We start from the raw sequence: 12,824 nt of genomic DNA on the forward strand, positions 1-12,824 counted from the left end.
TGAGAAATTGGCAGTCAATATTCAAGGAAAAAAAGGGAGAGGATTTATAGGAGGGTGTCCCCCTCATTGATGACTCCCTACTTTGAATCCTCCTTCAGAAAGCTTGGAGCACAAGCAGCCACATCAATGCATCAAAGGGGAAGCCGAGCAAGTGAAGAATAACCGTTGTCTATCTCAAGTCGTGGGAGCCAAGCCTCCTTGATTTTAGGAGAGATATTGGGGGCTCCAGTTGTATAAATAGAGAGGCTTAGAGCCTCATTAGGTCATTGGATGTTAGTCAAATTTTCGCACTTTTGTTACAGCTCTTACTCAACTCATTTCGAGCTTACTTTTGTGAATAGTTTTATGTAATGTGACTATTATTTTGATAATGGAGATGAAATATTTTTTGAGCCAACACTGAGTTCTTTCAGAGGACTGAAGCTCTTGGGTTAGGGCCCAACCCAAGCTGCCCAGCACCTCTTGTTTTGTATTTATATGTTTTGTTTCAGTTTATGAATTAGTTGTTGTTAGATAGATTTCTTCCTTGGTTAGAATAGGTTGCTTTTGGTGATTTACATAGTTGTTTCCATTTCAGTTTGCTGAAGTAGGTTAAATAGTGATAGACAAAGATACCAAAAGGCCATCAACAGAGCCTTGACCTCCTTTCCTCCCTTTGGGACCATGAGCTGAGGTCAAGACACTCTTGTTGCCATAAAAACACAATTTTGCTTCCTCCATGCAATTTCTAGTGTTACAGTTTGATTCAGAGGTTAATGTTTTGCTTCAACATCAATTTTTCCATACTCATTTCTGTTTCTGCAATAAATCTCTTTCCATGTTTTCTTTTCCATATAGCATTGTTCAGCGTTTTATTTTCTTAGATTAGAATTTAGGTTAACATGAAATATAGTTTTGTTTTTTGGTGCAGCTAGTTCTTTTCTTGCTTAGTTTCAGTGTTTGATTTGCAGCTCTCTTACAGTACATCTCTACTCATAATAAGCCAATAAAGCAGCCATCACCATCTCTTTTGCTACATGTTTCACAGGTCATTCACAGCCCTTCACAAATCTGCCCTAATTTCTGCACTTTTCTCATAAGCTTTCCTCTCGTCTCTTGAACAAATCCAACCATCATTTTCTTTCCTAATCATCCTTAATGAACTTCAGACACCTTAACACATCCCTCTAGTCTTCAACTACCCTTTCCCACCATTTTTTCCACCTTTAAAACCTCTAAAACAGCCCTCAGCATCCTCCTGTAGATCCCCTGCAGCCTCCTGTAGAATTTCCTGTAAGTGACTTTTTGAAGTCCGATTGCAAGGAAAGCCTCCAGAAGGTTTCCAAAGGCCTCCTAGGACCTCTCCACACCTTCCTACACCTTTGCAAATCCTAAAGCCGCCCTCCATCGCCACCTAATCGCTGCCACATCCACAAACAGATAAATTACATGCATGACAATTTCACATAAAATACATAAAAATCCAAAAAGATGTTTTTTTCTCATTTCCTTCTAGAGATAGCTTGAATAGATGTATTTTACTTCCTCAGTAGGTAATGGCATTCATTTCATAGGTTTTCATCTCTCTTTCTGCAAAAATAAGGTTAGTTGGTAAATTAGGGTTTGCTAGGTTTTGCTTTACATTCCAGTCTTCTTTCTCTTTCTGCAAGTAGAATAGCCTCTGTAGAGTGAGCTTTCCCTTCTTTCATCACATTTAAAGCTTCTTCTAGAATCCATAGAAGTTGGCTTGAGCTCCTAGTGATCTTGCGCTAGCTGACCAAGTGACAGCCTGCAGTAAGAACTAGTACTTTTGCATACAACACCATCACTTCCAAGTTTGTTACGAACTACCGGGTTGATAAAAGTAAAGTAGGAAGTCCAAGGAGTTGCAACATTATTGCTGCAATACTGGTGTTCACCAAAAAGCAGAGTACATGGTTGCAAGTCAAGCAACATGTGAGGCGTTCTGGATGAGAAATATCCTTATCGGATTATTTGGTAAGATGATGGATCCTATTGTGATTTATTGTGAAAATCAGAGTTGTATCAAACTCTTTGAGAATCCGGTATTTCAGGATCGATCCAAACATATCAATATTTGGTACCATGATCTACGAGATATTTGTGTAGAGGCATATCATTTTGTTGGAATACATTCCTACAGAAAAACAAGATGCAAATATTTTGACAAAGGCTTTGTCAAAAATCAAATTCAAGTTCCATAGAGGCAAGATCAAGGTATCAGATAATCCCTTTCTTGCTAAGAGGGAGTGTTGAAAATGCAGCAAGAAATTCCTAATTTAATTTTTCCTTAATTAAATTAGGAGAAATTCAAATTTAAATTTTAGTAAAATACTTGGAGGAATTTATCTGAAGTGATATGGCACTTATCATTCAATTAAATCAGTTAATTCAAGTAGGAGACACTTGAGTTATATTTAGTTATGACTGATTGCTAATTTCTAGCAATCTGTTTCAGTTAATTTGAGTTATTGTGAGTTTAACTAGTTCTAACTAATTTAGAACTAGTGGAGGATCAAACAGTGAGTTGTGTTCACCAGTGATCAACTAGTAAACTCATGAATCAACTCAAAATAATTGATGCATGCAGATAACTCGAGTTACCTAGTTGAGATTGGAGTTCAAGGGAAATTACTATGAGTTGTTGACAATTCCAAATTCTATAGGTGGTGCATGTAGGCACTTTTATGTAGCCAGAGAAGTGCCTACAGGGATTGTGAAGTTTTGGATGTAGAATTTCCCTAAATAATAGGGGCTAATTCCTTGAGAAACAATGCATGGAAATAGGGACTTGGGTAGGCTGGAATTTGGTTAAGTATTGACTAGAGCTGGCATGTGAAGTAGTGAGATAGATTATACTTGTGGAGACATTGCTTAGGCTTGAGAAAGCATTGTATTTCTTCTTTATTTTATGACTAACACAAATACAGGTAGGAAGGGGTTTTGAGCAGTTGCTTTCCCCTAGGAAAATCTCTGAGCATATGTGATTGAATCTTGTCTCATGTTTATGTTGTAATTTCTCTATCGTAATTATTTCCGCTAATGAGTAGAGTAAATTCAAGTCATTTGTTTTAGCACATTACATTAGCACTTTTGAATCTACAAGGAATTTCTACATAAGAAAGAATGATTTAATTAATATAATTTCCCCAAAGGGGCTTGGGGAGCCGGGGGGTTGGAGTATGCTCTCGGTGCCCTCATTTTGTAATATGTGGGTTTGTGTTTCTACATGAATGATTGCATAATTTTATAATAATTTGATTATAATATTTTTAAAATATTTAATTTCTTTATTATTGGATTTCAGAGATCTGTGGCTTGAATCTTTCGAATCATTGACCGGAGAATCCACAGTTTTAACATTTTTGTACCAACGTTTCAAATCCCAAATGGGATCCATCATCAGGATATGAGATCCTGAATCATAGAATCACTATTTATTATTTCTTTGTTGCTGTTCTGTCATCATCATTCTCATATCCTGATGATGGATCCCATTTGGGATTTGAAACGTTGGTACAAAAATGTTAAAACTGTGGATTCTCCGGTCAATGATCCTTTATTATCGTTTCAATATTTTATCATGAAATATAAATATTTGTATTCTCTATTCTTAGACCATAGAATTTTCCCTTATTTAAAATGAAAAAATGATTCATTGTTTTGAATTTGTTTTCCTTATTTAAAATGTACAAATGATTTATTGTTTTGAAAAATCCTTGAGGCACTTGAATTGTGCAAATTACACAACTCAAACTTATAGTTTCAAGAAATATTTCCCAATAAATTTTTTTGACATTGTCTTGTAATTACATTATGCTAATATTTTTATTAATATGCTATTAAATTAAATTTACATGTCAAACATTTATTGATAAACTAATTTCATTATATTTTCATGTTAAATTCTTAATCATAATAATGATGGAATAGATTCCATTAAAAAAAATATGATTTTTGCTAAAATTCTTTAGAAATTTTGGGAAACCCTGGTTACCGATTCTAGGTAGCTATAGAGTTTTAGAAAGTGCTGAATCCCTATATCTAAAAAGATTTTCAAGTACTAAGTTTTTGGGAGAATTTGTGGCTTTGGTAGAGAATGCTACTTGTTATTATTACTTTGTCTTCTCTACATTAACATGCAATGATAATTTTAGATTTATTTAAATAAATATAAAAATTAAAAATATTTAATTTTAAATTAAAAAACAGATAGTTTAATTTTATTTTTTATGGGGCATAGAATACACTGTGATGGGATGAGAAAGTCACTAGTTTGAAGTTTAATGGGCAAAAATCCAGTCATATTAAGAGTTAGTGTAATTTGGTGCGATCTCTATATGATTTTGATGACTTAAATAGCCCAATAGTGATTTCTCAAACCAAAAATTAAACTTGTAATCACTTGGCCGAGAAATAAACCATTTGAAAAAATATATATAAAAGAAATATATATTGTTATAAATAAGAAGAAAAATTATAATTCAATACTAATTATATAATATTGTTTTTAAATTTAATCAATTATTAAATAAATAAACAAATTATATTTAATTAAAAAACATGGAGCTATGCCATTCGTAACTTACATGGTTACAACTCAGGTAAAAATACCAAAGTTAATCTGGAGCTGGTGAGTTGCTAAACACCTGTTAACGCCACAGGCAAAGCAAAAGGCAATAGGGAAGAAATCTGAAAACGCACCTTGTCACGACAGTTGTGCGGGCCTAAAACCCTGTTTCAGGCTTAAATGGTCACCGTATTCTTTTTGTTCGAGAAAAAAGAAATGCTTTTTTGTTATTTACCATGAAAAAAAAACACATACATATACTGTTTATCCTTGAGGTAATATCATTATATAAAGCATCTGCCAGTACTAGTCAATGTTCAAAAGAGAAAATAGTACTGTAACCAGAAGAAAGCGTGTGCATATAGAAATCCTGATAATTGAAAGCAAGAAAGGAGCTGGACAAATACCCAACGGCCCAGGAATACCGCTGGTAGTACTCCCATAAGCGTTAGATCGACGAATAAGCGGGCAACTCTTAATTTCTCTGAACTACTCCATTGGATAAACTGAACAGAGTCTTTACGCCTACTTTCAGAAGGATTTCAATTTCGCATATTTACAGGAAACAAAATAGGGTAACAGATAGACTTTCGAAAGAAGAGTGCTGCACCTTTATGGATCGCATACACTACTAGGGTTTGCTTTTGGGACACTTATTCCAGAGGGACGCATCATATATAAGGTGCACTATTTTTTTTTGTTTATTTTCTTTGTTTTAGATCTGTAGGTATGCCTCTGACTGACTTGTCAGTTTTGGTCATGTGTATTGGAGATACAGTTGCTAGAGTAAGCAGGCAGTGTAGATTTACCATCTCTGATGGAGGAATGGTGGAATTGGGGGTTTCTGTCCATTTCCTCACTGCTGTAAATGTTCTTTTTATTATTATTGTTTTTAGGTCTTGATCTGAATATTATGAAGGCAGTGTAGATTTACCATTTCTGATAGAGGAATGGTGGAATTGAGTGGCTCTGTCGATTTCCTCACTGCTGCAAATGATTTATTTTTTTTAACATTTTTAGGTCCTGATCTGAATATTATGATGGTGCTTTCAGATTTTCTGTGTTACTTTTATTGATATGCTACTGTTTATTATAGGACAATGTTATGGTATTATTGAACTGATGAGACTAGGATTCAGGTCGATTAAGATGATTATCCATTTACGGATTTTGTAGGTAAAGACATTTCTGAGATATAAAATACAAGTATTGGGTTTTTCGTTAGATCGACAAGACGAGCACTTCGGCACGTGCTAGGTCGACGAGAGAGGATTCAGGGAAGTGCCTTTAATTTCTCGACCTGGTTATTTATATCTTCATCATCTTAATTAAGGGCTCATCCAACAAACATACCTCGTCAACAAACATTCGCTCCCTCCTTCCCTGCCTCCACTTCCATGGCTGTATCTCCCAGCACCAGTTCCAATTACAAATACCAAGTATTCATAAATCATCGGGGGCCCGATGTGAAGAATACCTTAGCCAGCCATCTCTACCATTGGCTTTCTGACTGCGGATACAGAGTCTTTCTGGACCGGGAAGAAATGGAGGCGGGAGACCGCTTAGATTCTCAAATTTTAGGAGCTATTGCAACATCCTCTGTTCATATAGCTATATTCTCTCCAAGATACGCGGAATCAGCATGGTGCCTGAATGAGCTCCTGGAGATGCATAAGCGGGAATCAGAAGCCACTATAATTCCTGTTTTTTATAATGTAAAGCCTTATAATCTCCGGATGTGCAAGAGTGAGGGCAACAATGTAGACTATGATGAAGCCTTCCGACAGCATGTAAGCAAAGGAAGATACAGCGAACAAACAATTGCAGATTGGAAAAAGGTGCTACGTGACGTTTCAAATTTGAGCGGTTTGGAGCTGGAGACATGTAACGGGTGAGAACTTTTAGTATCATTGACCCTCTAATTAGCTTCATTGTATTGATAAACGAACTTTTTGGTACTCATGTCTGGTTTGTTTTATTGTGTATAACCAGTGATGAAGGGGAGCTCGCCGATCGTGTGGTTCAACGGGTGGAAGAAAAAATTGAAAAGCCTCAACTGTCTGTGGCTGAATATCCAACTGATTTGGATAAAAAGCTACAAGATTTTAAGAAAACAGTATTGCAGGAGAAGCAACAAAGACGGAAGACAAAGGTTACAAAGGTTGTCGGGATCGTGGGTTATGGTGGTGTAGGGAAGACAACCTTGGCAAAAGAGTACTTTAACTGCTACAGATCAGCTTACAGTCAATCGTGTTTTCTGGAAGATGTGAGAAGCGAAACTTCTTTGCCTCACTTGCAGAAAACCCTCTACCAAGGTTTAACTTCAAAGGACTTGAATATATGTAGCGTCTCTCAAGGTAAATCGGAGCTTCGTCATCGTCTGTTGGGTTCTAAAGCTCTCGTAGTTTTGGATGATGTCGATGATGCCGGGCAGTTAAAAGCATTATTTTCACCTCTGAAAGAGGCCCTTAGTTCTGATAGCTTAATCTTACTTACATCTCGCAATAGGGATCTTCTTTTATGTAACGGAGTCTCGGAGTCCATTTACAAGTTGTCAGGCCTCGACAGAGAACAGTCACAACGCCTTTTCTGCATGCATGCCTTTCATGGGGAGACTCAACCCCGTGAGGGATTTCATGAAGTGATTAAAAAGTTTTTGGATGTGTGTGACGGATTGCCTTTGTCTCTCGAACTGTATGGGTCTCATCTTTCTACAAAAGATTTGCAGTATTGGGAAGGCCTATTGGAGAAAATATCAGCTTTAGTACTCCTCCCTGAAATAAAAAACAGGCTTAAGATTAGCTACGACCGTCTTGACCCCCAGGAAAAAGAGGTATTCTTAGATATTGCCTGTTTCTTAATCGAAGAAGATAAAGATCAGGCCATAAGCGTATGGGATGGGTCTAGATGGGCAGGAAGTGTGAATCTTCAGAACCTAGAGGAAAAGTGTATTGTGCAGATCGACAGTCAAAACCGTATAAGAATGCACAATCACCTCAGGGACTTGGGCAGAACTTTAGCTGAAGAGGAACTTCCTAAATATCATCGTCGTCTTTGGCGCTGCGATAAAGACATTTTTCATTATGCGTTTATTCAACCAAGTGTACGCGTTTGAATCTAATTTTCAAAGTTATATTCACAGAAATGTTCTGAAAATTTTAAAAGTATATTGTTAATACTGTTTAGCTCTGCAAGTATGTCCATATTGTTTTCTAACGGTTTTCAGATAACAATTCAGGTGCGCGGGATTAACAGGGTTGAAGGAATATCATTCGACAACTCTCTGAAGCGTGGTAAGGTTGATATGAGCGAGTTGCACCTATTGAGGGCCGAAGGTGATTGTTTGAAAAGCATATCCAAGTTTCTGAAGAAATCGAATGACCTTCTATGGCTTTGCTGGAATAAGTGCCCGGACACTTCCCTGCCTTCTTGGCTTCCAATCCAGAAGTTGAGAGCTTTGCGAATGTCCGGCGGCGAATTGGAAACAAGATCGTGCGATAGGGAAAGTGTGGTAAAGGTTTTTTTTTTTTTTTTTTTTTTTTTTTATTAATATGTTTATGTTTTTTTGGTTCTAGAATTCCCGGAGGGGTGTCAACGCTTGTAGATGTGTTATTAAATTAAATTGAAAAATGTTGAAAGATAACAAATACATAATGTATATTTATGTTAAAAAATTTCAGTTGCCAATAAAACTTGTGGTATACGTTTTAAATTTCTAGACATTTAATAGATCTTGTTAACATAGACCTCGGGGCTGTCTCCGTGTGTTGATTTGCAGAGGCAGACAAACTACGGCGGAGATCCAGGGGAAGTTCAGCATATTAGCTTGAATGGCTGTTCAATTTCCGAGTTCTTGTCGTCTTGCCCTCTTCAACTTGAACACTTAGATCTGCAGGGGACGAAAATAAAGGAAGTTTCATTTCCTGAAGGCTTTTGTCCAAACCTAAAACATCTCAACCTCAGCTTTTGTCGTGAACTAAGGGAGGTTGGAGCGTTGCCAACAGGGCTAATATCTTTGAACTTGGAAGGAAGTACTGCTTTGAAAAAGATAAGTGGGCTTCCTGGTCTTACAGACCTTCGACGGCTGGACATCAGCGGGTGTAACGAACTAGAGGAGCTGTCGGGGCTTGACACGTTGCCAACGTCGTTAGAGGTGATGGGGATATCTGAATGCAGAAAGCTGTGTATAAGATTATCGAAAGGGAAAATGAAACTTGTCGCAACTAATTTTTGATCCAGTTAGGAAAGATTTCATTTTCTATTCTGCACCATTGTATTTAAAATGGTCACAGCAACCCTATTGTTTTTACTAGTTTCTTTGGTATCCAAATAAAAAATAATCCTAATCAGGGATTATAATTCATGTTCATTGAGACTCACTGGTAAGCGAATATCAAATCAGTGATTATTGATACATGTTCATTGAGACTCACCACTAATCGAATATTAATCAGTTTCGTTAAATTAATATATAATATCTGAAAATGTTAAATTAGAGATAACTTATAATAAAATGTTTCAGTTGTTCGAAGATTTATTATCCAATAATTATTTCAATCACAATATACCCATAACGCATATATATTAATATAGTTAATTATATTGTTAGCCTGAATAGAATTTCTATAAACCTAATTTTACATTACAAATCAAATAATATATTATTATTATAAAACCCACACAACCACATAAAATTTAGTATTTTTTTAACAATGAGTACTCTTTATATTAATTCCGCGAACCAGCAAAAGAGATTTACAATTCATATACATCAATGGGCTTCAATTTTGTCATTTGCAGAGAGTCAATCCATGTCCAATTCTCTCGGATCATTACAAAAAGAGACAATACTTTATTTATTCTATACTAAGATATATCCCCACAAAATTGAGACAGAAGGAAAACATGGTAAAAACTAGTCATTACATTGGACGTTTAAGCATTAAGATCAGCACAGGGTTTAGATCAATGCCCAAGTTCAGGACTTCATAAGGGGAGCTTTGTTCTTCTGGGAGGATGCTCGACTTGGCCATTTGGAGATGGAGATCCCTGATCATGCTACACAGTGAACCGACCTCATCCTCAAGCCTAGCAATCTACTTGCATTTGTCCTCTATTACATCAAAGTTTTCACAGGCTATCGCATTTTGACGGTGCAGAAAACCTTAATGTCATAGAGCTCAGTTTTAATCTCTGCAAGCTCCTGGGCAGATTGGACACATACCGCAGGAGTCACTGAAACCAAAAGTGGTTGCTTTTAGCTCATTGTTAGGTTATTAACATAATTTTCCACCACCCACCCTAAATGTACAAGCCCACTGCCTCAGGTTCTCGTAGCCATCCTTTAAGAGTGCCACTGCAATGCAGAGCAAGCACAAAAGGCGAACCATAGGAAATTCAACTCACGATGTGGCTTATCCTGTATTGAAAAGCATAGAGCTCTCGTTGGGACGAGAAAGAGCACCCAAGCAGGGAAACAAAATCCAAAATGAACACTGCAAACTCACACCTCTAAGACTTTCTCGGGTTATTCTCACCGAGAGGATGGAACCCAATCCTACCAGAATTGTAAACGATAAGAAGAATGGGAAATTGTAGACAACCCAAATGAAATTTATAACATTTGCTAGACAAATACCTCATATGGTGGAGTAGAGACGAACTAGAGCCTCTAGATCCCAATGCAGCACCATTGTTTTCCTGAGAGGAGAGAGAGCTTCAATTACTTATAGTGAGGAGCTGAAGCGGTTGGACAGTCTAGTCTAAGCCAAGGGGAGTAAATGCAAGACCAAGGATAAGAGGGCTCACATGGTGAACAACTTCAAATTCCTGAGATAATCCTTGAACCAAGAACTAGACAAGAATACTCCCACGCTTAACTGAGGATCCGACACAAATAGTGTAACGTGGAAGAGAGAATGTAGTTCGTGCGTGAGGAGAGAGAGGTAGTGCTTCATCATGCAAGCTAGCGGGGAGGGACGAGGTGACCTCACAATGATACCAGCTAGCTGGATAGGAGGGTTAGAATTAGTTGCCTTGGGATTAGGGAAAATATACAATAAATGCCTTAGGTGGATGGGGCTAGGGGAGGGATATATAAAGGGGCTAATCATGGGGCTAGTAAGGGAGGGATACATAAAGGCGCTAATCATGGGGCTAGTTAGGGAATGGGAAAAAGGCCAAGGACCTTATTAATTTATGATTATCCTTCACTATTATCTTTCACTTAAGGGACAAGCTATGTTTGCCATTGAGTTAGCCTCTGAGTTGAGGTTTTTGAGAATATGTCAAACTCACAAACTATCAAAAGTAAGGAGAATACTTTGAGCATGTTGGAGAGTGATTTTGATGATTGTCTTGAGTAAGGGAGGTGGTTCTTAAATTTCTTATTATAAGGAAGGAGTCTTCCATATACAAGCCATAAATCTCAGCTTGATTATTGGTCCTTTTACCTAGACTCGAGAAGTACTTATCCAATATTATTCCTTCAAAATTATAGAGAATCTCTTCCCCTCCCATCACCCCTATAAAATCTAGTATTATTATAAACTTAATAAAATTTTATATTATTAATCCCAAAATAATAAAACTTAACATAAATCTACCTAAAACCTAAATAATAAAACTTAAAACAAAAATAATAAACATAAATAATAAAGTAATAAAACGTGAGGCAATAAACTTAAAAATTTAAAACTAAATTGATAAACCTATATTTTAAACCTAAAAAAATAGACATTAAACATAATCGGGTGTATATTGCGTAATAAACCTAAAAAATAAAACATAATAAACTTAAAATATAAAAACTAAAAATTATAAACTATTAAAATCTAAAACCTATTACTCTAATACCTAAATCTAGTGTAATATTTGTCCATTAATCTTAAAATACAATTTCAATGAAGTTTTAACTAGGAGAGAAAAAAAACTATACTTTATTAAGATAAAAAAAAAAATATAAAAACAAAAAATTAAAACTTATTAAAATCTAATGCCTAATTCTAATATAGTATTTGTCCATTAATCTTAAAATACAATTTCAATGAAATTTGTGATTAATCCGAAAAAATCTCAGATCTAACAAGATAAAAAAATGTTTATATAATCATAGTATATATGCCATAATAAGAATATAGCAATATAGCCCAAACAACATACAACCACTTATCAATCTAGCAAACTAAACACACAGGCTTAAAAAAAGTTACATATGTCAAATGCCCAAACAACTGACAGTCACTCATCAATCTAACAACCACAAGCCTGCATTAAAAACCCTTAGAATATGTTGTATTTATCAAATGCCCAAGGACGGGAATCAGACCATTACAAAATAAGTGAAAAACCAGCGTATAAGCTTGAGGTTAGACCCGAAATATGAAAGTTGAAAGAAATGACAAGCTTACAAAAGACCAAAATAAGTCCTCCCACAGTGCAATGTCATGGGAAGATGCAAACTGGGATGGAATGAAGAGATTAATGTCAATGAGATATATATCCAGCCCCAAAGAGATTAATGGAAAACATAAAAATTCAGTAAAAAGAATCAGGGAAACAAAACGAAAATGGGAAAAAATCATAAATTTATGCCCTTTAAAATGGACAATAAGTTCCCCTCATTGATTGTTTAAATTAGACTGGTTTTCTTGCCTCTCTCTAAAGGAATGAGGGAATACTAAGAAAGTGGCACATGGAGATTTATATAATTCAATATACTAGTTTTTAATTAATGCTCTGGTCTAAGTGGAGAAAGTTTGAGTGAAAAGAACAAGTCTTTGCCATTTATCTTCTTTAACTGAAAATTGTGACTATTCGTTATCTCAGCTTTTCAATTCAGTCCATCTGATTAAGACACAGGCGAAGAATATTCCGAATTAATTAAATCATAGTCATTTAAACAAAATTTTTATTTTGAAATTGTCACATCCCAATTTTAATATAAACCACTCTTATTAATATAAACCATGTCACATCCCAATTTTAATATAAACCACTCTTATTAATATAAACCACTCCTATCACTATAATTGAGTAGCTAATAAATATTTATTAATAATAAATATTAAAATATTATTTTTTAATACATTTCATATTATCGAAATAAAAATAAAAATAATTGGTAAAAATTAATTAAATGTAATTAGATTTTTTTAACTATGAAAATTGACGCTCATATCACTATGAAGATTTTTAATTTGTAAATAGACTTTGTTACAATCCATGGATCAATATTATGGTTTTATCAATACCA

General features: G+C 35.4%; 1 protein-coding gene across 3 annotated transcripts; it reads left to right on the top strand.

The window, feature by feature from the left end:
* The first annotated feature begins 4,859 nt into the window (after positions 1 to 4,859).
* On the top strand, positions 4,860 to 8,884 carry LOC149214034 (disease resistance protein L6-like). Of its 3 annotated transcripts, none has more exons than XM_089390839.1 (5): positions 4,860 to 5,252; positions 5,747 to 6,461; positions 6,563 to 7,673; positions 7,809 to 8,087; positions 8,349 to 8,884. In XM_089390839.1, exons 2-5 carry the CDS (start codon positions 5,968 to 5,970, stop codon positions 8,802 to 8,804), a joined length of 2,340 nt encoding a protein of 779 aa, XP_089246965.1. In that variant the 5' UTR covers positions 4,860 to 5,252; positions 5,747 to 5,967; the 3' UTR covers positions 8,805 to 8,884. The 3 variants fall into 3 exon arrangements, with proteins under 3 accessions (XP_089246965.1, XP_089246966.1, XP_089246967.1); XM_089390840.1 differs by having other exon boundaries at positions 5,796 to 6,461; XM_089390841.1 differs by having other exon boundaries at positions 7,809 to 8,081; positions 8,349 to 8,883.
* The last annotated feature ends 3,940 nt before the right edge of the window (positions 8,885 to 12,824 follow it).

Source organism: Pinus tabuliformis, chromosome 1_1 (assembly GCF_031772625.1).
Source record: "Pinus tabuliformis cultivar Carrire ecotype Pingquan chromosome 1_1, CPIR1, whole genome shotgun sequence".
NCBI lineage: Eukaryota > Viridiplantae > Streptophyta > Pinopsida > Pinales > Pinaceae > Pinus > Pinus tabuliformis.

Excerpts from the sequence above, each read along its gene's own strand:
- LOC149214034 (XM_089390839.1), top strand. The coding sequence starts at position 5,968 with ATGGCTGTATCTCCCAGCACCAGTTCCAATTACAAATACCAAGTATTC. Across the intron at positions 6,462-6,562 it reads GAGCTGGAGACATGTAACGG|TGATGAAGGGGAGCTCGCCG; the intron begins GTGAGAACTTTT and ends GTGTATAACCAG. Across the intron at positions 8,088-8,348 it reads ATAGGGAAAGTGTGGTAAAG|AGGCAGACAAACTACGGCGG; the intron begins GTTTTTTTTTTT and ends GTTGATTTGCAG.